General features: G+C 46.3%; 1 protein-coding gene across 3 annotated transcripts; it reads right to left on the reverse strand.

Annotated features, from left to right (window-relative positions):
• Window positions 1-486: 486 nt before the first annotated feature.
• On the reverse strand, window positions 487-27846 carry SLC25A25 (solute carrier family 25 member 25). 3 transcript variants are annotated; one of them, XM_055719999.1, is made up of 10 exons: window positions 27519-27846; window positions 7557-7683; window positions 7381-7468; window positions 6482-6593; window positions 5598-5756; window positions 4685-4837; window positions 4454-4561; window positions 4039-4206; window positions 3473-3623; window positions 487-3029 (listed from the first exon to the last, which is right to left on the reverse strand). In XM_055719999.1, exons 1-10 carry the CDS (start codon window positions 27807-27809, stop codon window positions 2845-2847), a joined length of 1542 nt encoding a protein of 513 aa, XP_055575974.1. In that variant the 5' UTR covers window positions 27810-27846; the 3' UTR covers window positions 487-2844. The 3 variants fall into 3 exon arrangements, with proteins under 3 accessions (XP_055575974.1, XP_027665138.1, XP_005442043.1); XM_027809337.2 differs by lacking the exon at window positions 27519-27846 and adding an exon at window positions 16546-17248; XM_005441986.4 differs by lacking the exon at window positions 27519-27846 and adding an exon at window positions 10206-11385.

Genomic DNA, 27846 nt, shown 5'->3' on the forward strand with positions numbered 1-27846 from the left:
CTGCAGCAAGTTTTATTAACCAAATCAGAGGCTACTGGCACCACCAGCTCTGGCTCCTGAATGACCTTCAAGAATAGCTCCTGGTTGGGTATTTTATTTAAGAAAGGAATTGTACAAAGCCTTTATTTTGAAAACCCTATAATATAAGCCAGGTTCCTTCGAGGGCATAATTGAATGGCAGAGCTTCCAACTTTCCTGTGAAACTCGCTTCTCTGAACAGAGTTATGGATACTGCACAGATGAGCAAAGTCCAGCAGCACTCAGACAGGTTAACAGAATCCAAACGTCCCTGACTCATCACCATCATCACTAACCTTGACCTCAGCTTTGCTGGTTTTGCCTTTTAAGAAGAATTCTGTTCTCCCAGGTCCACATAGGGATGATCCTTCCCAGTGCCAGCATCTTTGGTGATAATCATCCCAAGAACAGTCTGGCCACAAACAGCACCAATAAACCATACCAAAAAAGAGATGCAGACACATAGTATCTCTTTGACAGACCTTTATTAGCAGACTGTTCCCTACATGAAGAATCCAAGTTAGATTTGCATTATAACAATTTGTGGTTATAGCTACAAAGATGGTTGTCATTTTGCATTGATTTTTGCATTCTGATATTCATATTCCCATTAGGCCACACTGGTAGGAAGGAGCCGCTGCAGAATTTATGACTGATCTCAAGAAGAGGGGGGTGGAAAAAAAAATCATATCGCTAATCCAGATAGGCTAGATTTCCACGTGGCTAACTACTGACAGCACTAGAAAAGTCAAGGCAGAGCCTCTCCTGAAAGGCTCTCCACAAACCACCAAAATCTGTCAGCAAAAAAAGCAGCTGCTGAGTGCTAGCAAGTCCTTTCCCACTTCCTCACACACTTCCCCACGGTGCCCACCTTGCATGTGAAGAGCACTGGCTCAGCAGCAGGGTCTGCTGATTCAGCCTCAAAGCACAACTGCAGCAGCTTGTGTCCAAGTGCAAGTCTCCTTCTCTCTCTGGAAACCTGTGTTTTCTTCAGTCCCTGAGATTTCTCCCCGCCCCCCTTACCTAAAAATTCCCCAAGCTCACTCTCAATTAACCATTGACACCCAACATTCACAGACCTTCTACTTCCCAACTTCAGCCATTCACCTGAAAGCCTTCTAGCCGTGCACAGAGGCAATTCCAAAGTAAGGCGAGCCTCACAGTGCACCCTCTTCCCTCCTCCCAAGGTACTGCTTCCTTACCTGCTCCCTTCTCTCCTATGGCTTCTCGCTACAGAATTTCTCTGGGCCGAGGTCCTCTAGCAACAGCCCCAGGCATGGGAAAGGCAGCTCAAGCCCCAAAGGGAAGGTACACAAGCAACTTTAGTGCCCCTCCCCATGGCTCAGCTGTGTGATGTACGAGAACAAATAGAGAACTTCTTAAAAGAGGAGAAAAACAAGCACAGTAACAATATTTAAACAAGTCTATAAAAATAGTCTGACATAACTCTGTTCAAATAAATACAAAATAAATATGCTTTAAGCAGTAAAATAGTGGAATGAAACGCTGGTCCATTTTGCTCAAAATGAAAAGTTGTGTGAGGATCTCCCAGGCCTCAGAAGCCAGATCCTATCAACTAAAGTAGCCCATAATGTGGTCAGAGAAATTTTAAAGCCATCTCTTTCCCTTAGCCTTACAAAAAGCACCCTTTGAAACAAAAGCAAGCATGTCTTCAGGACTAAAGGCTCACCTCCCCCAGTGACAACCAGCCCCTAACACCCCTTCCCACAGCATACTCCTGGCTTGGGGACTCCATTCCGCTAACGCAAACCTGAACACCAATCTACAAAGAGGTCTAAAGAGATAGATAGCAGCGTAGGCACGGGGCTTGGTAAAGGTCCACCGGCTATCCTTGGCAGCAGGCAGAATGGAATTCAGAGGTCCATGCAATGTTGCACAGGGGCTCATGTCGTGCTGGGAGCACGCCTGCACAGGAGCTGTGAAACACTGTCTTTTGTTCACTAAAGCCATGCATCAAGGTGCCAGTCCACCCAGGGCTCTCCCGCCTTCCCCTTTCCAAGCCCCTGCTGAGTATAAGACAAGCCAATCCCAGCATGCAAAGGATACAGGCATGCAGGCTCTAGTCTGCTGCTTCTGTTAGTAAGTGCATCTTGTTAGTGGATTTATGAGACACACTTAAACCTATAAAAAATAAATAATCCTAATTCTTCATCAGGCTGGCCTAAGTAACCTTCAGCCTGACTGGATAAACCACTGCCCACCAGCCCTCAAAACCGGTATAGTTCAAAGTTATATCTCATGTCAAGTCTTGGAAGCAGAACATTAATGTCTCCTACCCAAAGGAATATATGTAAACATAATAACAAGCCTGGTGTGGCAGCAGCTCCTACACAAGGTTTGTACAAATTTAAACAACAGGTAGGAAGTTAACAACTGAATGGAAAAAGAAGCTCTTTGAATGGAAAAAGAAGCTCTTTCAGCAAGTCAGAAGGTGCTCATCTGCAGGCGAACAGCTCTGTACACACAACACTGAAAGCAGATCTGTTACCCAAATCTTTGCTACTCTGCCATACTGCTGGGAACTGACCTCAGCAACCTGTGCCTAGAATTCTCCCAGGAGTTCACCTCCTGGTCTCCCAAAAGGTCCAAAAAGGACCACGTGATGGTTTATTGTGGAGCTCTGAGTAGCAAGATGGCAAAGGACACCAGATCCTCCCCTTCCCCTTACTGACTCACAAACTATCTGAGATTTCACAGCTTTGCTTAGTCAGCTTAGTGTCAACACATTCACAGAATGAGAGATGGCTATACGTCTTGGGATTGCACCCCAAGATTTCAGAGTTCAAAGTCCTCAGCATCTTGTGGTCACCGTGACTGCACGCCCAGAGTCATCTTCAAGTTCTCATAAACCACGTAGCTGATGCTTACAGCTGGGATCACCTTCATAAAGTTCGGCGCCAGACCCCGGTAAAGACCAAACGCTCCCTCTGTCTTCAGAATGTGTTTAAACAGTCCCCTCATCGTCACTTCGGGAGCACCCTCCACTGAAGCTGCAATAGCAAAACCCACAATAAATAATACAGCCTACATGGTGAAAACACTTTAAAGGTAACACCTGTCTCAAAGAGCAGTTCTGATTCACATGCTTCCTGTGGATGCTCACAGAGCAAAGGTGCTTCATGGGGAACAGCACCTAACTTCTCAGCAAGCCATAGCCATGCTGCACATCACAGTCATTTTGTCAAACTGCTCCACAGATGCCCTTAGCCCAAAACTCTTGATCTGAGCAAAACAGAACCTCTGTCCTGGAGGTGGCTGGCCCCAGATGCTAAGGGCAGCACAAAGTCCATCCTGTCCTCTTACAGCACAGCAAATAGCCTACTGCTTAGCTGCACGGGCCAGTTAAGGCTGCTGTTGCAATGTTTACGCTGGAGGACCTTTACCCTGCTCAGAGACCATGACACAAGTCCCCACAGTTCCCAGAAATTCTCACCTTGGGCCTGCATGCGCGTCCTCACAAGAGCCAGTGGGTAACTGGCAAGCTGTCCACAGGTACTGGAGATGGTGCCACAAGCCAGCAGAACAAAGACTCCAGGGTCAGCGCTGTTGACAGCATAGCGTTGCAACCAGGCATTTTTTAGTGTCTGGAAGGATCAAGCCAGATGTTAACAGTGAAGAGGCAATCAAAAGAACATCACGTTACATAAAAGATCTAGTGTAAAGGCCCGGAAAGCTGAGTGCCAATTCAGCCAGAAGCACATGGCTTCTCAAATCTTTTTGAGCTACTGCTACTTTAGTGCCTGTGAAAAATCCCTTCCTTAATTTCATGCTGCAACTTTCTCCTAAGAAACAAGGGACCATGCATGGTGTTGACCAGGAAAGGAGAATCATTGTATCGGATTATCTTTTAGGCCGTTTTAGGTTAAAAAAATCTATTTGTGCTCCATCAGGCTGATCAGGAAAGCTTCAATAAATTATTTAAACTGTAGTAACTGACAGGTCTGACAGTGATAAAGCTACACAGGCAGCACAGCCCTACAACAGTTAAAGACTTCATACCTCGTAGACTGCCAGGTCAATACCAGCATACGGAATGATTCCCAGCATGTTGGGGATGTAGCCTTTGTAGAAGGCAGCCATTCCTTCCTTCGAAAGGATGTTTTTGGCACAATCCAACATGCCTGAATATTGTCCTGTCTTCCTTAGAGCCATCCGTGTTTTCAGAACCTAGAAGACAAGAATAAATACCAATGAAGGCCTACAGGAGAATCAATAGGAGAAAAATCTATAGACAATGTCATTCTTCAGAGCATGATGGGCAGGACTACAGCAAGCGTCATGTCAGCCATATTACTCCACATCACCACGAAGAATTCATTAATTATGCTATCGTAGTGCTGACGTGCTACCCACATTTTCCCATTGAACCTTGCCATGACCCCTCACGGGCTGGACTATCAGCCACCCGCCTCACCTCCATCGGGTAGATGCTGCTCTGTGCAATGGCCCCAGCCAGAGACCCAGCTAACAGCCGCTCATGAATCCTCAGCATTTCTTGGTCAGTACCAATGAACCGCTTGATCTGTGGAAGCCAAGACAGACATTGAGGCTCGCTGAGTACTCTCAGCCATCTTTTTTTTTTTTGTTAAGCTTGTCCTTCTGCAAGCCCTTCTGCAGCCAGACTTGTCTGTGCCCCTTTACTCACCTGCTCATAGGCCATGAACTTAATGGCAGATTCTGGTGCAATCTTCAACACATTGATGCCATTCCCTCGCCACAGTGACCTTGGTCCACCCTCTCGGATCATTTGAGTAAAACCGCCAATGATGCACATGTTGTTACTGCGGGAGGCATGAACCTGGGGAGAGACAGCATGCAAGCTTGGATTATTTCCAGCCCTGATTACGACAGTGTTACGTTTTTTCTGTAATCCAGGGACAAAAGGGCGCTTTTTTGTTTACCCAGGGATTTGCCAAGGCTTTAATCCCTTCCAGATAACTTCTACAATAGGAAAGCAAGCTTCTTTTCTTTTTTGCAAAGTCTAGTGTTAACTAATGAAATTAATCAATATCTCACTCTGGAATGGGAGGAAAGGTTAAAACAGGCAACACCCAGTGTAATATCAGCTACCCAGGGTAAACTTCTCAGCTGGCTCAAGAGCAGGTACAGTGACAAAGCCGGTCAAATTCAAGTTTTTCTAACTCCTTTCTAATGATGATAATACTTCTTATACTGAGTATGAGCTCTGCCAGCTGACCATGCTACAATGGCCTCAGGGTGTCTCATAGCAACACAAGACTAAGAACTTGTTTCACCAAAACCCAAGTTTTCCAGTACTCTGAACCACAAAGCCCTTTAACTATTGACAGTTTTCACATGTCTGCCTCCCAAAAGATTCTCTATATTTTTTTTCTAGTCAATGAAAGATAAGTTTTTAACATTACTTTGACCATTCAAATAACCCAAAAAGTCTTCAGAAATAACAATACAAGAACAATGAGATCAATCCTGGACAGCCCGCTGTACTGTGTCAACAAACATTATCACCTCCCAGGCATCCAAGAACATTAAAGGAATCCGCCTGGGTATTCAAACAAACCGGAACTGCTCCATCATACCTGCATGAGCACTTTCAAGCGGTCCAAGGGAGCTGTACAGGTTCTGGACACGGCGCCTGCACCTCCACCTGCAACCAGATGTCTCCACCACATCCCTGTCTGCCTCTCTTCCACTGTGAACTCATCAGGGACGGTCAAATTCTCTCCTACGTCAAAGATCTGCAAAAGTATAAAGTGTCAAGAAATGTTTCAGCAACTAGTGATCTTGACAAAGTTTTACTGTTCTTTATCAGTGCTAAGTGCTGAAGTACTGGCTATGCTTATTCCAGCAGTTTATCTATAGTCATTAACTGCTGCGTCCGGCCACAGGAACTGCCACTGCTATAGCATGTCACGGGGGAACCTGACACTATTTCTGTCAAAGCAGCTTCAACTGCTCAACATTCATGTGCATTAAAACACTACAGATCATAGTGAGGAACAAAATTACCAAGTGCCGGCAGCTGTACGGCAAAAAAGCTGGACCTCTCTGGAACCTTCCAAGCTTGCAACCAGTTTAATCTCGTCACATGCTATTTACACACCCTGAAATATCTCCAAGAAGGACGGCTGCCTGTCAAGTCAACTTCTAGTCTTAACAGGTCCTGAACCAGCAGGGGCTGGCCACTGGTACGAGCTCTCGGAGGTGCAAGCCAAGTCAACACCCTCATCTTCTTGCAGAACGTGCAGTTGTTATCACCTGTGCCAGAGGCTTCAGAGCTGTGCCAGTGATAGGTGGCAAGATAACAGGACAGGACAGGAAGCAATCAGGCTTCTAGGGCTACAAGGCAGCTATTGAACCATGAAGAGAAAGATAGGGACTGCTGATAGCAGCTCCTGGGGGTCAGGACTGACTGAGAAGCTGGGGAAGGACCAGGACCTGTTGCAGAGGAACTATTTCATACCGTGGAGTGCTTCCAGTACAGGATGATTTCAGGAATGTTCTCTACTGGGTGCAGCAGGTGATAGTCTCGCCACTCATTCCAGTCAATTGTCATTGTCCCATTTTTATCCATGCTGAAAAGATTTATCATTAGATGAGTACAGGCTCCCACTGGGTGACAAATTCCTCCTTCCCTTCCCTTTGATTATTCAGGCCTACATCAAAAAAAGCTTTGCAAAGCAACTACTAAAAGACTTCTAAAGAGACACAAGACAAAACTAGGAAAGCTTCTGTTCACCAAACACTACAGAGAGGTAAAATTGGGCTCCCTTTCTCCTTCCCTCTCTCTCCCCTTTAACTGACCCACAGTAGTGGCACCCCCTCCTATCAAACTTCGGGACGTAACTGACACTGAAGGGAAAATAATACTTACTAGGTGACAGGACCCCAGAAGTGTCCCGTCCTTATTCTGACACACAGGCAAACACACAGAGGGAAGGTAGCAGAGGAAAGAAAGAGGAAAAAACAGCACAAATAAGTGGTTGTTAACGTGTTAGTGCCACATGCATAAAGCACTTAGCATTTCCAAAGAGCAACTGCACAGTCCGTGTCCAAAGCAGCAAGCCCAGGGCAGCAGGACAATCAGACAGGGATGCAAATCAGGTCAGGTGCAAGCACTTCCCCACAACAGGTCAGGAAGATAAAGAGACTGACAATAACTCTCCATTAATGCATTACAACCTTACAAGTGTCAATTCATGGGGGGGGGGGGGGGGGGGAATCAAAATTAAGAGTAACAGGCAAAAGAGCTGAAGCTTCTGGAAAGCATGTACAGGGTAGAAGGAGGAGATGAGTTCCATATCCCTACATTTCCTTCTAACCCCCTCAACAGTAAAACAGAAAAGCCAGCTGAATCCTCACCTCTTCAGTATTTTCTCAGCCTGCTGTTCAGAGATCTTGACTCCCAGGTCCCGGAGAGACTGCACAATCTCCTGGGCATCAATACGGCCTGCAAAGATAAGCCAGTGAGCTCAAGTACACATATTACAAGGTAACACATGCAGTAGTCTACTCATGAGCATGAAAAAGGTGTTTACCATCATTCTTCTTATCCAAACTCTTGAAGACCAGTCTCAGCTTCTTTTCATGATCCTGGAGATAGTGAACAAATTCCTCAAAATCCAGTTGTCCATCCAGGTCCTTGTCTCCAGCCTTCACAATTTTCTGTTCAGAAAACAATCAAAAACTGTCAGTTCTTCTGTTCATTCAGACAGATCTGTCCCTCCTTCTACCATATTTAAAGATCATTTCCTACACTACTTTGACTTTTCCTCCAGAAAGCAGCCAACAGAATTATGATAATTCCTCAAAGAAATTTGAGCAAAGCGGTAGTGCAGAAAAGTCACCTGATTCCAGGCAACTGTCTCCCAAAGAGTGACACAGATGAAATGCCTCATGCTTATATCAGAGATACTCTGCCAGTATCACGTGTCTAATCTCAAGCCTTGTGTCCTGATTAACACCTTACAAAGCCCTTGTGGAGGTTTTTGAACTAAGTACGAGGCAACAGATCTGCATTAAAAAAGTGAGTCACAAAACTTCAGGCAATAAAAAAACCTGAACAGGAGAAGGAATTTCATGCCTACTACGATCCTTAGAGAAGTCAACTCCCTCTGGCAATAACTAACTCCAACCAGAAAAAGCCTGTCCAGCTCTAGTGGACACAGGCAAAGATAAAAACCCCTATGAACTGGTTTAGGCACCCTGAAGCTATATGCTTTAATTATACAAGTTCTCACAAGATGCATATAGAACAAGAAAAGGTTCTTAGTAGGACAGCTGAAATCTACATCAGACTCTGTGCCAGACATCTAGGACAAGGTAAACGACTAATTAACTCACCCCAGCATGGGGCAATAGCAGACGGACTGTCCTATCTAAGGGCACGTGGCTACTTGTTGACAGGAGAGGTGATCTCCGGGCTGCAGGAATGCGGCTCAGGGAGTTCCTATTCCCCTTCTTGTTCAGTCACTTGCCTTCGACAGCTTGTAAGTCTTTTTCAAGATGAATCACTGAGCTGCACTAAATGAGGTGTGTTTCAGCCTACTGCAGCACCTAAATTTACGTGAATTTATGTAAATCTATGTGAACAGCAGGTGGGTTGTTAAGGAAGCTCTGAGCCGAGATTGAACACTAAGCTAACCCTCTTTTCACCAATATTTTGTTCAATATGTAGACTTTAAAGGTAACAGGGAAACATAAGCTTTTGTGGTGTTTCCTTGGCCTGTGAGCACCAGTCCCCTTCATAAGCCTTAACTCTTCTGTTTCAATGGCATTTAATTACTTCAATACTAAATACTTCGCTATTAAAACTCACTCTCTCTCACTCCACCAAGTCCTGTCACTTTAGCACTAATGCCATGAGGATTATTCCTAATTGTTTTCTGAACCTTAAATAAGAAAGTGCTGCCCCAGCTGTCCTGACCTTTGAGGTATGCCTGGTATTCCTAACCTGCAATTTATCATATGACTGTTTTAAAGTTCAGATATGACCCCACATTCAACTTGTGGGCTAAAGATAGACCAACACCCCTCACATGTCAGCAGATTGGCCTTGAACAGCTGAATCAGGGCTTCCCTCTGACTGGCAACCCCCATACCAGTTGACAGGCATTAATAATTCGAAAGCACTGTAAGAGAGATGTGACAGTGTAACTGCTCCGGCTCTCTCAGCACGCCCCTAACAACCGCAGAGATGTGCGATGAGTGATCAGAGACCGCAGGTAATAAAGGCTGCCTTGCTCTGCTGGCCTTCTTCCTCCACGATCGCAAAGGAAAAATGCTGCAAGCCTGTCAAACAGTAACCCACAACATGCGTGTGAAGGGTGAGAAAGCCAAGCTCCCAGCATCTTCTCCAGCGATACGAACAAATATTTGCCTGCAGGTCTTCGCCTTTAACAGCAAATACAAAATCTCCATAGACAGAACTGGTCATTTACAGCTATGCTGGCTGCAGATGTTTCTATGGTCACCTGCATAACACACAGCCCTTGCTGCGCACTTTGGGTCCTTATACACCTTAAAGCCTGCTACAACCCCTGCTTGTATTGTCTGCACAAAGGTACAAAAAGCCTATCCAGCTTTGCTGTTCAAAAATCAGTTGCCTAGGCTTTTGACAACCTGGTCACGAAAATCACACCAGCAGCAGCAAGCTGAAAGCAAAGGCTGTGACATAGAGTCAGCCAGAGCGCTCCACCGGGTTAGTGCATCTCCCTTCTGCAGCAAAGGAAACACTTGCACAACCTCCTTGGCTCACTCCACCACCGCCACACCACTCGCACAGAGCTGCCCTCCTGCTCACAGCACAAACCAGCTCACTTCACCACGGTGAGACTCGCATCAGCTCAAGCTGACACGGGATTACACGCCCCTTGTCAGAAGGGAGGCAGGCAGAAAGGTGCAAGAAGGAGGAAAAGGAAGAGGATGCGAAACACCATATTTGCGCAGACCAGTTAAAGCAGAAGAAAAACCACCTTTTTCTATTTAACTTGCATCAAATCAACTGCTTTAAGCAATCTTAGAGGCACTGAGATCTCACCCAATTCAAACCAAAATAATAAAAAAGAAAACAGTTGGCTCCACACTGCTTCAGCAATCCCTGCCAAGGGGCAAGGGAAGCATGTCTATGCTGTCCATGACCACTCCTCCACTGCTCGCTCCCCCCCATTCCTCCCTCGGGGCCATACCTGCTTCCACTGGCGGTAAGTGGAGAACTCCTGGGAAGGAATGAAGAGGCTGAGTCGGAATATAGACTTGAGTTCAGCTGGCAGCCCCTTTGACTCAAAGTATTGAAACTCCGTCTGCGACTCCCCGAACACCGGCACATACAGACAGAGGCAGAGCATCTTGCTGAGCCACCCTGCTCAGACCAGCCAGGAAGGGAAGTAAAACTGAATGACTCCCCTGAGCTAATTTCAGCGCTTAGTGGGAAGGAAATGCCAGCAGAGCCCCATGACACATGCCTATGAGGCAGCTGGCTCCGGTGGGATTGGCTGTACAAGCCCAGCCCTTCTACTTAAAAGGGAAACCGTGGCTGTACAGTCCTGTCCCACACTGCCCAGCTGCCTCCCATTGCTCAACACCAGGCTCCCATTAAGCCCAGAGACCTTACATCACCTCACCACAACTTAACTCTTAACGATAGTCTCCTTTAACCCAAGAGGCTCTGGCCAACATCCGAGACACTCACTTGCTGTTCCCTACATCCGATCAGCCCTTCCTGACCCCGTTCTCACCCCTCTGAGGATTTACACACGCAGCACAATAGGGACCAGTCTTGATCATAACCTCTCCCATCACACAACACGGAAGGGCTCTCACTGTCTTCCCCTTACCAAAAAAATTCTTCCTCTAAAACCACCTTAGGAGCAGGATGTCAGCCACTTACTGCTTTCAGACGTATTCAGGACATCCAGACTAAGCAAAAGCCTTGAAATTCCACTTTTCTAAGGTTACTTTGCTATGCCCGAGTTGGTTGGCTTTGCTTGCAAGTTCTCCCAAAACCACTTGTGCCAGCTTGGAGCAGGCAAGCCCTCAGACCACGCTCACCACCTCTGCAGCATGCCAAGTTATTAACACAGGCAGCAATAAAGCCTGTGGGGAAGGTTTGCCATTGCACCAAACACCCAAGAACCCACCAAAACCAAGGGCAGGCTTCAAAACAGACCCAGCTGCTTCAAAGCCTCATAGCTAAGCATCTGCACAGCAGTTACCCCAGCCTAATAGTTTTTCCTCCTCTTCCAACTACAATTAAACACTGCAGTCAGATATGCGCTATAATGAGAAGTGGCCTGGGCAGAACAACGTTTACCAGTCTCTACCATTTAACCACTTTGTAAGCGAGTTCCTGAGCTTTCATCAGGAGAAGGCCAGGCTGAAGCAGGAGCATGGCACACACATCATTTAACGCAGATATAATTAAAGGCTTCTGAGCATTTAGTGGAGTTTGATGTACAGGTTAACACCTGGCTCTACAGAAAGAGTACCAGAGTAGTGCAGTAGGTAACAATGCTGCTCAGTACAGAATTACTAACATTAATTTTGAAATATAGTTTTGATATTCATCAAAGAGAAGCCATCATACCAGGAGTACACAAAGAGCCATAGCCAATAACCAACACACTTTAATCCTGCCTGCACTTGAAGTAACCCAGCATGTTTGCTAAACTGGTCTAAGCCAGTCCAGCTAACAGCTTTCCCCACTGCTGGACACAGCAACATTTTCTTGTGTTTGCTCTGTTCAGACAGATTGCCTGGCCAGCACAAAGTCCAATAAGCATTTCCCTCCTCAGATCTGAATGCACAAGGGGCCTCTACGTCTTTACCGTGGTATTTCATTCTCTAAAGAAAAGCCAAGGTCTGTAATAAGCTGTTTGTGGAGCTGCATCTTAATCACACAAATTGGGAATATTTTTTAATCTGGGGGTTTATTCAAGGATATTTTTTTTTCAAATCTTAATAGATCACAACTCACGGCAATTCAGTACCCTTGAGAACCGTGCCCTACAAGGGTTTCCTACGCCCTCTCCCAGGCACCTCACCTACCATGGCACTACTGCTGCGTTACCTAACCAGGCTTAACCTACTCCCTGCTGACGTCTCTCCGCACGAAAATAGGATCTTCTCAGACTCCAGATCCTCTTAAAGATCAGCTGCAGCAGCTCACTACATGCACACCAACAGCACACCCCAGCCTTCCCAGCAAGTCTCACGGCAAGCAGCATGCTAATTGCTGCACAACACCAGCCAGCAGCAAGCACCTTCCAGCCTGACCGAGGCGAGCAGCTCTCCCCCAGCTCCCGGTAGTAAGTGAACAAATGTAACTCAAATTGCCCTACCAAGCCTTAACACTCTCTGTAGTCCTTCCCACGAGTTGCCAAGCATCACTATTATAGCTGCTTGGCAGTTCAGTTGCTATGCCAACGTGATGCAGATTTTCCTAATAAACTCTGCCTGGAGTTGGCAGCCAGAGACAAAAGGCAAAATCTGCACATTTTAGGAAAAAAGCCCTACTACCTACGTCAGAGGAAAAGAGAAAGGTAATGAGGTTAAGAAAGCTGATTTTAAGCAGGGTATTAATTACAGAACAGCAAGCTAAGAAGGAAAGACAGATTACAAATGAAGTTTATACCAGCAATTCTGGTTCTAATGACAAAGGGAACTTAAGCATTAACAAGGTTTTAGAATCCACCTAAGAAAAAAAAAATCTGATAAACCTGGAAGACAGCTATCCAAAGCTGCAGGGATCAGTGCTGCTGGAACATGACCAGCGTGGGGTCAACTGTACCACTGCCCCAGCCCCTGCAGGCAGCAGCACACCCACCCCAGGCCTTCAGACATGAGCTACGGACAGTACATCCCTCATTAGCACTGTCTATTCCTGATCAAACCAAGGACAGGGCACAGATCTCCAAAAAAAGTCAGTCCTTTCAAGTCAGTCCTCCCTGATACTTCTTCTATCCAAAAATTCTGCCAACAAAGACAGAGCTGGACTTACACATTTTTGGTCAATGTGAAGCCAGCTAAAAGCCTCCTCTGCTAAAAGGAACAGTAGATGTCTGTTTTGGCACACAGTTTTGGACTTGTTGACTATCTCAAAAATGCTGACATTCATTTTAAACAGCAGAAATTCACACAGGGCTACAATCCTGGTTCTATCAAGAAAATTCTGCAGTTTTGCATTTGGCACTTCTGCAAGTATTGTATTCACAGTGCTGGAGTCCCAAAGGAAGAGTAACAGAAGATCTGACAAGCTGAGGCTACAAGTAGAATCACAGTGATTTAAAGTTGTATTTCACAATAGTGCTATCTACTTGTTTAAAGGCTAGCAAACACTGAAAACCTCTTATTTTGAGGTTTTGGAAACTAGGAGTTCAATCTTCTGATGATATGAGAAGTCATTTCTTCAGCCTGTCTGCATCATCCATTGGGGTTTTGTTAGTCAGTCCAAAATGGAAACACCCATCCAGAAATTGTATGGAAGTGAAATTAAGGCAAATTATGATTTTATTTACATGCGATTGATTTACCTTAATTATGATTAAACCTTAAATCTTAAAACAAAACCAAGAGCAAACTTGACAATAGAACATCTTCCTTCTACAGAAGACTCACTTTTCTTGTCATCAAGGAAGCTGCAATCTCATTTTCGTTTTATTTATAGGATTTGGTAAGAATTTAAATGCTGCACCAGTTACCTGTTTCAATACCCTGCTGTTCCAATGCTAACTTTCCCAAGCCTTTTAGGCTTCTGCTTCATCACTGGTTTACTACACCAGCTCCAGAAGGTACCTCCCCAAAGGGTTAGAGGATGCAGCCATACAAGGAGCAGAAAAGTATGCTGCTTAATTTTGAATTCACTTTGCTTATTTAAAAAAAAAAATCTAAAAATATCAAGTGCCAGTGAGCGTCACAGCTACATAACAAACATCCTCCTTCACCAGTGAAACAGCTTTCTGGGTGAGGACACCGTGGGCCAGAGAGAACCTTTATTGCTCGATTTTTTCACTAGGTTCTGCTGACTTGTTTTTCTTTAATTTGTGGAAACTGGCTTATAATTAATTGTACAGTACAGAAAGTCCTCGGAGAGCACAAACAAAAAGTGTAAAGTATACGAAGAGGGGAGTTAATCATTTAAGAGACTCCAGCAACGTTAAGAGCTGTAGCCAGCCATGACTGTGCAAGGGGAAGCACAGAGACCAGGGAAGGCAGACAACACTACATGGTATTTGACATAAAGGTAACCAGGAAAGGTGACCTGTTCCACTGACAACACACAGATCCAAAGTTACAAGTCCAGGTGGTGGCGTCAGGGGCAGATCATACCTCTCTCCTGTGTACACACACCCAGGGGCCAACGCATCATATTTGCAATCAGTGTTTTCTCCCACATTTGCAGAAACAGCCTCATGTTGAAATCGCTATCTTTAAGCAGGATCTGAGCAGAAACAAGCCAATAACACCATGGAGATTGAAGAGACATGGCTAGGATGCACTTTTGTCAAGTTTATCAATACGTGTCAATTCCTTTCAGTAACCCCAGTATCAGGCATGATATTTTGCTTGCTTTTAGCAAATAGATACTTACAGGTGTTTTTACAAAAAGTGGTATACCAGTCAAGAGACATGTCCCAAGGTCACAGACCATCAGTGGCAAGAGAACAAACACCATGTATCCCCCATGTTTTCTTTAATCACCAAATAATAGTTTGCTCACAGTGGTTTATAATCTATCCCTAAGGCTGTACAAGACTTTTTGCAACACTTCTCCTTCAGACAGGTAATTAGAACACAGATATCTGATCAAGCACAAACAAGTCATTGCAGCTTAAGAAGTTACTGTCCATCAGCTGAGCCATGAAGGCTGGATGCAGTATTAGCCAGCTGGAACCGCAAGGTAAAACATATCTGCATAATCCTCAACAGAAGAGCTTTACAGTGCTTTTTACTTTACAATCAGGACAGGCTAAAATTACACAGTCACAACCTCCTAGCAGATGGACAGTTACCTCCTAAGCGGCAATAACTCCATTTTACCACGTCCTTATCCTCTAGGTATTTCTCCATTAGCCAGTTTCAGGATTCCAGTGCAGTAAAACTTTCCAGGGTCACACAGGAAAGAGGAGACTGGTATCAGCTTTCAGAGAAGGCTTCATTTGCAGGTGTGAACAGATGGACTCTCCCTGACTGAGGGACCATTGTTCCCTGGAAGACACCAGAGATTTTCAGCCCTACGCTTTCAAGGTTTTCATCATAACCTCCTTCAGTTCTGAGGCTCTGTCCTTCTTCAACCTTTGTGCACAAAAGTCCTCCTCTTGTCAAAATGCGCACGCTCTTCTTTTTGAAAAGGATGCACAGTGCTAACTGCCAACAATAGGGATGAAGGCAAAAGTTCCTGAAGGTGTTTCAGGCTGATTCAAGCAGGGAGCAGCTTCTGCTCCCCAGAATGCAAAATGCCACCCTGCCTCTTTCCATTCAACACAGCAGAACAGACATTAGTCCCCTCTACAAGTTAAACCTGTTTGTCCCCTATTTTAGAGGGAAAGCTTGCAGCAACAACCAAGCCCGACTCCTTGTCAAAGAAGCTGGACCCCACAAGTCATGCACCCCTACCCCTGCTACAGCCCTTCATCATTATCCCAATTGTGTTCCCAGTGCTTGCAGGGGTTATGCCCAACTCCCTCTCCCCTAATCCCAGGTCACACCCTTGGTTTTAAACCACAAGTGGTCCGAGCTGACTGCACCATCCTCAGGGGAGACAGCATTCCCCCCCATGAAAAATAAACCAGAAGTGCAGTCAGCCAGCTCTGTGCTAGGAGCCCAGGCACTGAACTAAGCAGCTTTTGTTCACCTCCCCCCTGACAAAGCCTCACCATTTATTCTCTGCCAATTGCACGCTCCCACCACCTCCCACCACCTCCCTGCTCTCCAACCCCTCGGGAAGTTCCCAGTCTCACGTGGATTTTGGTCTCTCCCTTATGCCACCTTCTCCTCAGGGACAGACTTTACTCTCTTCTGGGCTGTGCCATTAAAATAATACAGCCAGCTACTCATTTGCTGAAAACATGCAAATTTTTCCAGACGCTTGCCAAATTACCAGAGACTGAGCCTGGAACATTTTAGGATTTATTTGATCTTTTGCTGATCTCCAGTACAGGGGTGGGACTTGCCACTAACCTGCATTATCATCCCCTGCCCTCTCAGTCACGCTTCTTACAAGTTGCCCAGGAACCTTCAAGACCCCGTATTCCCTTGTCCCTAAAGAGCATTTTCCCCCCCTTTGAACATCACGTCTGAATTATTAGATCACCTCCTCTCTTCACAGTCATTCCCATGGCCCCCCCACGTTTCCTTGCTAGCAAGCACACACGTTGGACCCCGCTCCCTCTTCCTGTTCCTCTCCCCCTCCCCAATACACACACACATACCCAGCTACTCACACACTCCACCTGCAACACCCCTGCTCCCGGCATGCCACACACACACATGTGCGCCAACCCCTCCGCAGGCCCCTGGATATCCCGTTACCTTTGGAAAATGCTCTGCGGGTCCAACCACCAGTAGGATAGTTGGTCTCCTTTCAGTGGGATCAGTCCCTCTGTCCTGTGGCTTCCCCAACATCTTTGGCCCTTTCTCCCCGGGGCCTGGAAGCGGGGTGGTGTTTCTGGCCTCATCCACTTTTTCATCTGCAGGACCTTGGCATACGGCCCTGGGAAGGAAGCTAGACAGAAAATGCCAAAGGGTCTGCACCATTGCTGCTCCAGCGACCATCCCAGGCAGGCAAACCCTGCGTGCTCAGGAGCTGCCCGCTGCCAAGGATGATGTGACTGCACTACCAAGCACCCCCAAGATGGGAACCGGCCCGGCAGCCAGCAGGAGGTTCAGCCCAGTGACTCCACGGGCTCAGATCCTTTACAGACCGCTCCTGCGGACGCTTCCTGCCTTTTGAAATTGCTGCTACTGCAGTCGTGCCTGGCCTGACAAGCAGCTCATTGTACCAGAGCCTCAGAAATCTGATGGCAACAGACAAAGCCCAAGACCCCTGGCACAGAGAAGCCAAGACGCTGAGCTTTGGAGACTGCTTGGACAGCGAAGCCAGGACGCTGCGCTTATGAGCAAAGCTAAAGCGGAACCTCCCCGAGAGAAGCTTCTCGGAGCTGCCAATGAACCCGCGCGTCCCGGCTCATCCTAACGGCACCTCAGGCGAGCGGCGCGGCTGATCACCCAGGCTGCATCCCCACTGCAGCAGCGCCCAGCCAATCCTCGCTCCCAGCACTGCGGTGCTCCGGTGCACGGCGGCGCGCGCAGCCGGGCGGGAGCGCGCCCGCGGCGCAGGAGACAGCGCGCGGAGAGGCCGCCGGGCGGCGGGGCGCGTACGCACCCGCTTCGGGCTCTCGGCAGCGGCGCTTTGTTAGAGCAGCAGATGGTTCTCCGGAGAGAAGCCGGCTTTTCCCAGCCACGGCTGAATTAACCTCTAACTACACCCTCTCTCCCCGGTCTATTTTAGTCTCATCCGTCATTACAATGGCCCTTTGGTGCTGCATTGTGCTTCTGCCATTTGGTTTTCAGCACAACACAGCGACACGCTTACACAGCGTTTATGGCTATTCATCTGTGCAAGATGTAATACGCTGTGGTTAAACTACCGCCTATTAGTCAAACAGGCCGAGTTCTGCTGAAGGAGCCGGTCACCGTACAGTCAAGGGCAGGATTAGCCAGAGCAGCAACACAAGTGTGTATCAATATATCAAGCACGGAACACACGACATTCCCTGAATTTCTACAAGGAATGTCGTTTCCCTCTGCTACCGCAGCAGCAACTGCTCAGAGCCACTGCTGTAAGGCTGGGGCTGTTGGCCGCCCAGTCTGGGCACCACTGGCAAAGCCAGCCCGCCTTGGTGGAACCAAGCACCCACACCTGGCACAGCCCAGCAAGGCAGAACAGCAGCCCAGAGACAGTAAGGGCTCATTTTCCATCTCAAAGTACTGACAACTTTGTAGTCCAAAAAAATCTACAGACAGAGGGCACTGCATGCCTCACTTTCCCATGCATTATGACTTTTCCATAAGAGAACAGTTTGGGGGTTTTAACATGCAGGATAATTAAGTAGAGAGCACAGATTCCATCACCTGGGGCTCCCTACTCGCAGTAGCACAGCAAGATCCACAGGGAGCAGAGCACCTCAATTTCCAGCTTTTAACTTTTGAGAGTGACAGACTGTAGGAAACATTTTCATAATATAATATCTGTAAAACAAAATCCAAAACCTTGAAGGACTGCAAGCTTTAAGTAGCCAATGTGCAAATAAATTTGAGAGGAAGAACAGTGAACATCACGCTCAGGAACTTGCTGATGGTGAATTCCTTTGACCAACCTGAGTAATGGAAAAAGTGAGACGCCAGTACATAGAAGACACCACATTAAAAAAAAAGAATTCTTCTGCAAATACATCTCAGAATTACTTAAGAAGAAAAAATGCTGTTCAGTTATAAGGCCTACATAGACTACGCAACAACGTTTTTTACCTTTAAAAATAAAAAACATAACAAAATAGAAAAAATTTACAGAATTCAGAGGCAGTAACACTGGGGTGAGGATGTGGGAAAGCCTTGTCCCTCTCTGAGGAATGGCACAGTCCCGTTCTATTTGGGATGTGGTCAAAAGCCCAGGGGAGAAAAAGAGCGAGGAATTTTGTCATGTCTCCATTACCTTAGGCTGCTGCCAGTCATCACAATTACAAGCACAGAAGTTAAGTACTTTCTAAAACGCAGTAAATCATACCCTTTAAGATGATATTTGAAAGTTTCTAATGCTCTCAAGCCAGAGGAGGAGCAAAGCAGATTTTCTGAACGGGGTACAGTTCTTCAAAATCAACTTCTATTAGCCTAAGGCTGTTGTTTCACAAGAAGCAGTAAACCGATCAGAAGCTTAGTGCTGGCTGCTAAAAGAGGTCCTCTCACATCCACATCAGCTCTGCACTTACCTTGCTCCCCTCACAACCTCATTAACCCAGCCAAAAATTACAGAGCTTTCTGCTGGGGTAACCAGTTGAGGATACTTATGGATATCGCCCAAAAAAGCATGACTGCACGTGGAAAGGGCACTGGAGCTGCCTGCTGCGGCAGCAGGCAGACAGGCCCCTCAGCCTCAGAGCTACAAGCCACCACACGGAAGGCAAAGCACCCAAGTGGGACTTCAGATTTATCCTCAGTGGCCACTTAATGCTGGGCTGCTCCTCGCAAGGACCCGTTAAACCAGCTGGAGTTACCTGACACGATTGCTTACAGTTTCTCTGCATAGCTTTAGTGGTGCATGCATGGCAGGGACCCCATCTTCCTTTGTTTATGCAAAGATTCCACAGTAAAATAATAATTTGTGCAAGAAATTACATGCCTGGGGTGCAATTAAAGCAGAAACTCAGCAATGCTTCCTTGGCCTTTGTCCTCACTAAAGAAAACCTCAGAGGAATTCTGCCACAGCACTAATCCACACAGCTCCTTGAGAACTACAGACTTTTCTAATCATGTTTAGGGAAGGAAAAAAAGCATTTCTTTTACCAAGCGGGGAATTTTATTAGGTCAGAATAATAAACCTAGTAACGACAAGATGATTATAGCTAGAGGCAAGACAAATGCTCTCCTACAGGGAATTTGCAGGGAAGTATTACCTTACCAACCCCACCACAAAGCCAATCATTCACACATAAGAAAAGATGCAGTAAATACCCTGAGTCCAGCTGGCACAGTGACACAAAGGAACGGATAAGGAACAAAAATCCACTTTTTCTAGAAATCATGAACAAACACCTAGGCCACAGTGAAACAGCTTTCCCAACCTAAGCTTCATTAGGAAACAGTCAGCCCTCCAATTCCAGTGTTTCCATGAACCAAGCCCAGGATTTTGAAGGCAGAAAAGCACTAAGACTGATCTGAAAGCTGGCTCTCAGCCAGCACACCAGCCACAGGAACACAGGGTACCTGTGACAGGTAGCCTCAAAGTCCCACGCCACCAAAACAGGTAGTCATTAGATAGCCGGAGGAGAAGCCAACAACGAAGTCATGTAATCTATCCAAACAGAGACAAAGCAGAGAGGAAACAGCAAGAGAATGACATGTTTTGCTTAATTAAAACAGTATTTTACTCAGTACTGCAAGCTGTCAGAAGGAGGATCTGTTTTAAGCCACAAACCCAGGGTTTCTTGTATCCTCTTGCAGAGCATCATGCAGGCCACATCTTAGTACCTGCTAAGTCTGAAACTCCAGTTTTCAAACAGATGCTTGCCCTTTCCAGTCTGGTAGTACTGGGCAGAAATTCAGACTCGGACCATTTGCTTTAAGATGGCTTCTAGAAGACTTTGAGTAAATGCACGGCATTTTCCAGCAAGAATGCGAGCCTGGTCACCAGACAACTAGCTAACACGTAAAAAATGCAAGAGGGAGGGTGAAAAGGGAGGCAGAGGGAAGGGAGCTGTACTCAGAGCAACGACCCTTCTCCTCCTCCTGGCACAGGAAGAGCTGCCACTGCGGTCGTATTCTTCCTTAGGTGACCCCGTAGGAATCAGCCATGACTCATCTCCTTCGGGAGCTGCCCTGGGAGCACCCCAAGGAGCGCTGCCCACGCCTGTCACCTAGAGATAGCACCCAGCCCGCCCCAGCTGGGACGGGCCACCACAATGCTTTCAGTTAACGCTTATCTTTTAAAATATAATTTCTGAGGAAAGGGTAAGTAGTTCTCACTTTTTAGAAAGCCAAAGTTAACCCTGCACGGTGCTTCTTGCACCACGCCATAAAATCTAAGTGTCTTGGCCACCACTGCTTAAATAATTAAACTGTCCAGTGACACTCAACTATGTTAATATATTAAGGTGACACAGCATATTTCAGCGAACACTACAAAGAAACCCAGGTCACCTCGTTATAGGAACCCTGGCACAAGTGATTAGCAATTCTAGCTGACATATTAATGCAACCGGGGGGGCAGTGCCAAACACAGGGATACGGAGCGAGCTGGGCAGGGAGGGGGAAGTGCACAGCCATTGCCCAGAACGAGTTCCACTGAGGTCGTGTCGTATCACATGAAGAACTGGGGATTGACCAAGAGAAAGGGCATCCTTGGCACTCAGAAATTAGAAAGTCAATGCTTGCTGCACTAGAAAGTTAACCAGGAAAATAGCTAGTAAGAAATGATGGCCCTTGAGCAGCCCGGGCCCAGGCTTGCTCTCACACAGCCCACACTCCCCTTCGGCTAAGCGATGTAGGTTCACATACCAAACAGCTTTGCCTTTCCAAGCAACTCACAAACTAAAAATTTCAGTAATTTCTCTTACAGCAGAATTCTCCACTACAAGCCACTTTAACGGCCAGAAGCTTCCCTGCAGCTCACTACACATGACTTAAAAAAAACCTGACATCTCTGCTGCTTTTCCACATTGACACTAGTTATCACAGCTACGCTTCTCCACCCGAGACAAAGTCTGAGGCATCATTAAAGTTGCTCATGTCCCACATTTAGAGGGACGAATATAGCAACAGGACGTGAACAAGAACAAAGACTCATTTACCATTTACTACAAGTAGGTCTGAAAGGAAAAAAAATCCTCCCCTCTCCTCCTCCCAACGCCATATCACATTATAATATATGCAACCGAGAGCATGGAACTGCAGCATCGCCATTTTTAAGGCTCTCAAACAGGAGACCAAGTCTTTATTGTGGCTCTGACGTCATTGTATTAACACTCATCAACCATTTAAGGGTTCTGCTCAATATTCAGACAGATTCATCACTGGTTTTGTTTCTTTTTAAAAAAAAATTAAACAGCAAGTATACTGAAGTCCTGGGGGTTTTTTACCTGCGTTTATTTCAGTAATCTAATAATCCAGTGCAGATGCGGATAAGACATTTTCCACCTCTTACCAAGGCACCTAGCCCCGGTAACTAAATAACACTCTACAGAACACAGTGCTGAAAAACCAAACCCTGCTACATATTCTACACAGGCACAATTGGTTGCTTTGGCTCAGTTTTGTGGTTTCATTTCACTCAGGCTCTGGGTGAAACTTTGCTAAGAGTCCAGAACACGCAGCATCTTGCGGGAAACAACACTGCAAGGCCCCATCAGCAACATGCAGGGTGCCTTTCTGCACAGAGGCTCTCACACAACATCAACATTTGAAATTTATATGCTCAAGTCAAAATTGCATCTGTGTCTCACAAAGGTCAGCCAGTATCCTTCGTTCATTATCACTCTGCAAACAGGACAAAGGTCTCTGCTAAACCTGAGCACCACCAGGCTTCTCCAATTTGTTGCCAAGGTAGGACAAAACGCAATCCTGGAAGAACGTTCCAAGATTGCATCTCTCAAGAGTTACATACCTAGTCCTGTACGTACATGAACATAAAGCAACACTTGCTTAATCCACAATTGTTTGTTTATATGCAAGGTAAATTTATGGAAGAGCAAGTTTCTCCCATACGATTTGCATCTAAAAACTTGCTTCTTATCTACCCCTCTGAACACCAAGTGGACGCACACTGCTAGTTTAATACATTAATCACACCAAGGCAGGTCTGATGACCAGAGACCAAGCCTGAGGAAAGGCTTCCACCATTGCAGTGTGAGATTCCCTGGTCTCCAGCATCACCCTCCTCCTGCCCTCCCCCATAAAACTGCTGGGTGCAGGCAGAGCCACCAACGCAGGCAGCCAGTGTGCCAGCCAGCCTCCCCGGGCAGTCATTGTCACAGTGCACCCTCCAACCCAGCAAAGCTCTCACTTTAGGAGGCTGCTGGCCAAGACTATTAATAACCAACACTGTGCTGAGAAGTTTCCTTGGCCAAAGCCAGCCCCTGTATTTCTTCTCACAGTCTTTACATCAGCTGTCAAGAACTCATTTGGCTGATCACAAAGAGGTCATTTGGGTCTTTAGCACACCTAAATCAGAGGAGGTCCCAGAACCCAGAACTCACACCAGCTCATCCACTTACCACAGATTTAAAGGCTTATCTACAACTCTATCACTGACCTACAGTTCTACTCTTGCACCAGGTTTCCCAAGCGCATCAGAATGAGGCCTTCAACAAACCACACATTTTGTAAGTTACAAAGAGCAAGAACAGGCCTCCACTCCCTACAGACCCAGAAAATATGATCTTTTTTGCTTGCTATTTTAATAAAATTATACATAAATGCATGGAGTTATTTAACGTGTTATTGAAAGGAGTTTCACCTTGTGTTAAACTGGTTCAGGGTATCCACACTTGTCCTTTGGGTGGTTGAGAAGCTGTTGGCAAATACCTTTCAGCAGAAGGAAGGGTATCAACTGGAACTTCAAACTAACAGGTTCATTTGTTTGATACGACCTTGTGCTGCACAACTCTTCATGACGAATTACAAAGGCCTGGCTAAAAGCTCCACAACTGCCCCAGCAGGATTCAAGACATACAAACCATGATGATGTTTTATCTGAATGTATATAGGTTTGGTGAGATATTCCAGTCTAAATTACAAAACAGTATCAGAATATTGCCTTTTTTTATCATAAACACACTTCTGTAACAGAATAAAAACTCAGGTCCTCCTTTTCTAGATGACCGTGAACAGAAAACAAGTGAAAACACCACACAGAAAAAATTCCCTGCTTCCTCTACCCCTTACAGTTGCTAGAATTTTAGTACATTATGCATAGTGTAATACAGAGTATTCAAAAGTCTTGGAAAGTAGAATAGTTACAGGAAAAAAATCTGAAAGGAAGAATTAAGTGATGTCATGACAGAAGATAAAGTATTGATCAGAAATAGATTAAACTTCTTTATGATTGCAACTGCTACAGTAGAAGAAGTTTCTCGTGATCAGCTCTCCCAGAACAGCATGGATACAGCATTCTCTGACAGCTGGAAGAGTCCAGAGACATACTTAAAAAGGCAAAACTGTTCAGACGAGAGGCCTGAAGCAAACAGAACACTGCAGGGTCCAGCTGCAGCAGTGCAGTTATGCTTCTTCAGTACATGTGATAGGTGAACAACAGAACTTGCATGGGAATTTGGACAGCCAGAACTTGGAGATCAAAGAGGAGATACCAGGCAAAGAAATAAGTGATGAAAGCAGATGTGAAGATTTCAGCAGAATGGGAGTTGATGCAGTTTCACATGGGGTAGCTGATACCGAGGGAGTAATAGGCAGTCACATATATGAACTTGGGAGAAGGAAGTATCACAAGGCCAAGGAGATGACCATCATTACAGCAGAGGCAACCAGAAACTTGTAACTGAAAAGAGACAAGAGTTATGTTTGCTCTGTTTCTTAAAGCTGAGAGAATTAGTCCAGCAGAAGATGCTCAGAACCACCACAGAAGAGGTAGCTGCAGACAAAGTTCACCATTTCAGTCTGTCTCTAGGCAGCTGGGAATAATTCCACCAGTTCAAACTGTCCCAAACTTCAGCAGCAGAGATGAGGTTTTAGAACAGCACTCCAGCCCTGCAGTTAATCGGGATCAGTAGAACAGTTATATTAGCAAATACACAAATACTACCATTACACATCCTTTCAACAATACGTCATCTCCAGATACAAAGTAGAAAAAATAGTTCCAGTTCAACCACTCATATTTCCATTAAGTGCATATTGCCAGTTCCATAATGTTCATGAGAGAGCTCAAAGTAGTAGTAACAGGAGACTGACTAGACCAGTAGATGTAATTTAGCAGTAGAAGACTACCCCTTTGCATAGCAGAACAAAGCCCTTAAAAAATTTTCCACGTGGTTATCACTTTACTGTTCAAGCAAAGTGAAGTATGTGAATTGCTTCATGCTAACCAGTGCAAACAGGCATTTCGTTAGAAGGCTCACCGATTTGGTACAGTGTATTTGGCAAATGGTTTAAAGATAACAGCATGGGTTTAAAAAAATGCATCGTTTACATAAGCAAATTCCATCTCAAAGAACATTTAAGTACAACCCCTTCTCTCCCCCACCACAGAAGGCCACCTCTAAAACAGAAGGCAGCAATTTTCCAAGAATGCCACAAAGGGTTTTATCTCAGTGAGAACTCTCAGGCACTGAAGGAGCCAAAATATTGCTCATTTTCTTTTCAAGTTGCAGCCCAAAACTATTATTGTTACCACAAGGACTTTTAACCTACTGACGCAAAGAGATTAGCAACTCACAACTAAGATTGGTGATAACCTCACATTACGAGTCTAATAATTTCTCCATCTGTCTCCCAAACATTAGAAGGGAACTCCCATATCAAATATACTATTGCACACAAGGAAAAAATAAAATGCACACAGCCACCAAGTAATTTACTAATCACAAGCAACCCATGTGATTTATGTCTAAATGGGTCTCCAAACACCATGTCAGATACATCAAAAAGGTTTTCATCTTGATGCTTAAGCACTTCTCTCAAGCGTGACTTCAGATTAGTTACCCCAAGCGTCAAGATGCCATTATTAGCTAAGGATGGGGCAGAAAAAAGAATGACTTTATTAATAGAACTGCCTGGGAAACAGGAAGTTACTTGATTTTCCTAAAAATGACACAACGCAGAAGTTTTCTAGCCAGGTCTCTGAGGACTGTTCCCACATCTTTAACTGGAACTGAAGAGTTTCAAACTCTGCATCCTCATTCTCAACGGACACTTTCTACACTGTTGAAGGGGATTGCTTTGCAATACTAACAATGCTTTGCGAACTCCATTCATCTAACCACTCACTTCCTGCGCAGCGGAAGAGTAGGCAGAGGAAGCAAAGAGCTGAGGAATACTGACAGAGAAGGACTTCAGCAGAAAGACAGGATTGTTAGGCAGCATCCAGACAGCACTTCCCTCCGACAGAGCAGTTCTAGTCCCTGCAGAACGGTTCCTCTCTGCCGCTCCCACAGCATGGCGAGCAAAGAAACTATCTGCTGGGAAGTAAAAAGGCATTTGGTTTTATGGTGCATCCTCCTAGCCTGCAGAACGTCAGACTGTAATAAATAACATGCTCAGGAAGATAAGGGAATGCAAACTGAGACAGGCATGCAGGTGTAAGCACAGAACGTTCTGGTGGATGACAGACTTTTGCCAGAAGTAAAGGATTCGGCACCCATGGGTGGCAGCAGGTCAGCATTTCACAGGGCATGCACAGGTGATTTATATGATATAATCAGATTTCATTACCAAAACGCGCACAGCAGAAAATCACCATGGCACTAACGTTATTTTTAGAAACAGCACAACTAAACCACTCACAAGATCCTCACACTGCCAAAGAACTCTCATAGTTTACAGCAGCAAGGAAGATGCCAACCAAAAAGAAGCATTAGGTGTTAAAATGTTAGAGATTCAAAGTTAGAAAAGAACTAGCAACTCTGAAAGGACAGATACATGCAATTAAAGCATGGAAATGGGGCACCACTCCCAGAACCAGGAGCGAATATGAACTGTCACTTGAATGAAGTGTCTTTTCAGTGACTCAGAAGTTATCCTTAAGGTCTTCCTTCCTGCTGCAGGACTGAGGCATTCTGACATGGCACATCCCTGACTGCACCCATCTGTTTATCTACTACCCTCCCAAGATACTCAGCTTTTTTATGGTCCTTAGTATAAAATCCAAAAGACTAAGCACTGACTACAAGCCCATTACTCCAACACATACAGATGTAAATTGCACTAATTACAGTTAAATAGAGCAACATCACGTTGAACCTTGAAGCCTAGAATAGTCAGCATACAGCACCACACAAAGAGCTGTGTGGCCACAAAAGAGCACAGCTCCCAGGACTGAAGTAGCACATCAGTGCGCTGTTTTATGTACTCCGTGTGCAAACTGTACAAACACAGTGGCCTTCCTACGTTTTAAAATATTTCAAACCCTTTAAAATAGACAAGTGAGTTTGGCACATATAAGCCATCTTGGGCAAGAAACTTGAGTAGCAACATGGTGCTGAACAGACTAATGTGAGGAAACGCAATGATGCAATGAAAGCTGCACAACCTGACTGCACCTATCCCTTCCAAAAAATCTTTTAGAAATTTAAGTAAGCATGCAACTTCTAGTCCTCGGACCTGGAGAAAAGAGAATGTAGTTTATGGTTCTTCGTGCCCAAACAACACATTTTCAATCTTGATTTTCCGCAGTTACTACAGCACATGCCTACATGTAACAAGCAAGCCGATTGCTCCGGGTTTGATGTCCAGGTCAGCAGTGCTGCTTTCATGCAGATGCCGAGGAATGCTTAAAACCCCTCCGGTGCCGAGCCGCGGTGCCTGGTCTCACCCCGGCTCCCCCGGGCTGCCAGTGCTGGCATGCGACAGGCCGCTGCTACCTCAACCCGGCGGGCCCCTGCCCCGGCCGAGGCGCGGCGAAGGGGCCTCAGCGCCCACGTCCCGCTCCCGGGAACCGCGTAACCCGCCGAGCTCCGGAGCCAGCCCAGCGCTGCGGGCCGGACGTGGGACGAGGACAGCGGCCCGCCGCCCCCTCGGCCCGGCGCAGCCCCGCCGGGCCCAGCCCCGCCGCCGCTCACCAGCAGGTCCAGCTCGGTGCGGTGCAGCCCGAGGCGGCCCAGGCCCACGGCCAGGTCGTGGATGCAGAGAGCGCCATCGCGGTTCACGTCGAGCTTCTGGAAGAGGGCGCGGAGACGCCGGTCCTGCTCGGAAGCCTCGCACAGAGACCGCCCGCAGGACCCCGCGTTCCCGCCGCCGCCGCCCTCCGCCCCCGAGCCGGGCGCCGCGGCGGCGGCGGCCCGCGGGGAGCCACAGGGGCAGAGCACGCCGCTCACCACCGGGGAGGCCAACGAGCGCCGCGCCCCCGGCATCGTCCCGCAACCCGCTCCTCACGCGCCGGCAAATGGC

The sequence above is a fragment of the Falco cherrug genome, chromosome 9 (genome assembly GCF_023634085.1).
Source record: "Falco cherrug isolate bFalChe1 chromosome 9, bFalChe1.pri, whole genome shotgun sequence".
NCBI classification, from domain to species: Eukaryota; Metazoa; Chordata; class Aves; order Falconiformes; family Falconidae; genus Falco; species Falco cherrug.

Coding starts and splice junctions, on each gene's coding strand:
- SLC25A25 (XM_055719999.1), bottom strand. CDS start 27,809: ATGCCGGGGGCGCGGCGCTCGTTGGCCTCCCCGGTGGTGAGCGGCGTG. Junction 6,594..7,380: donor GCTGAGAAAATACTGAAGAG/GTGAGGATTCAG, acceptor AAATCTTTTCAG/CATGGATAAAAATGGGACAA. Junction 3,624..4,038: donor TTGACCTGGCAGTCTACGAG/GTATGAAGTCTT, acceptor TGATCCTTCCAG/ACACTAAAAAATGCCTGGTT.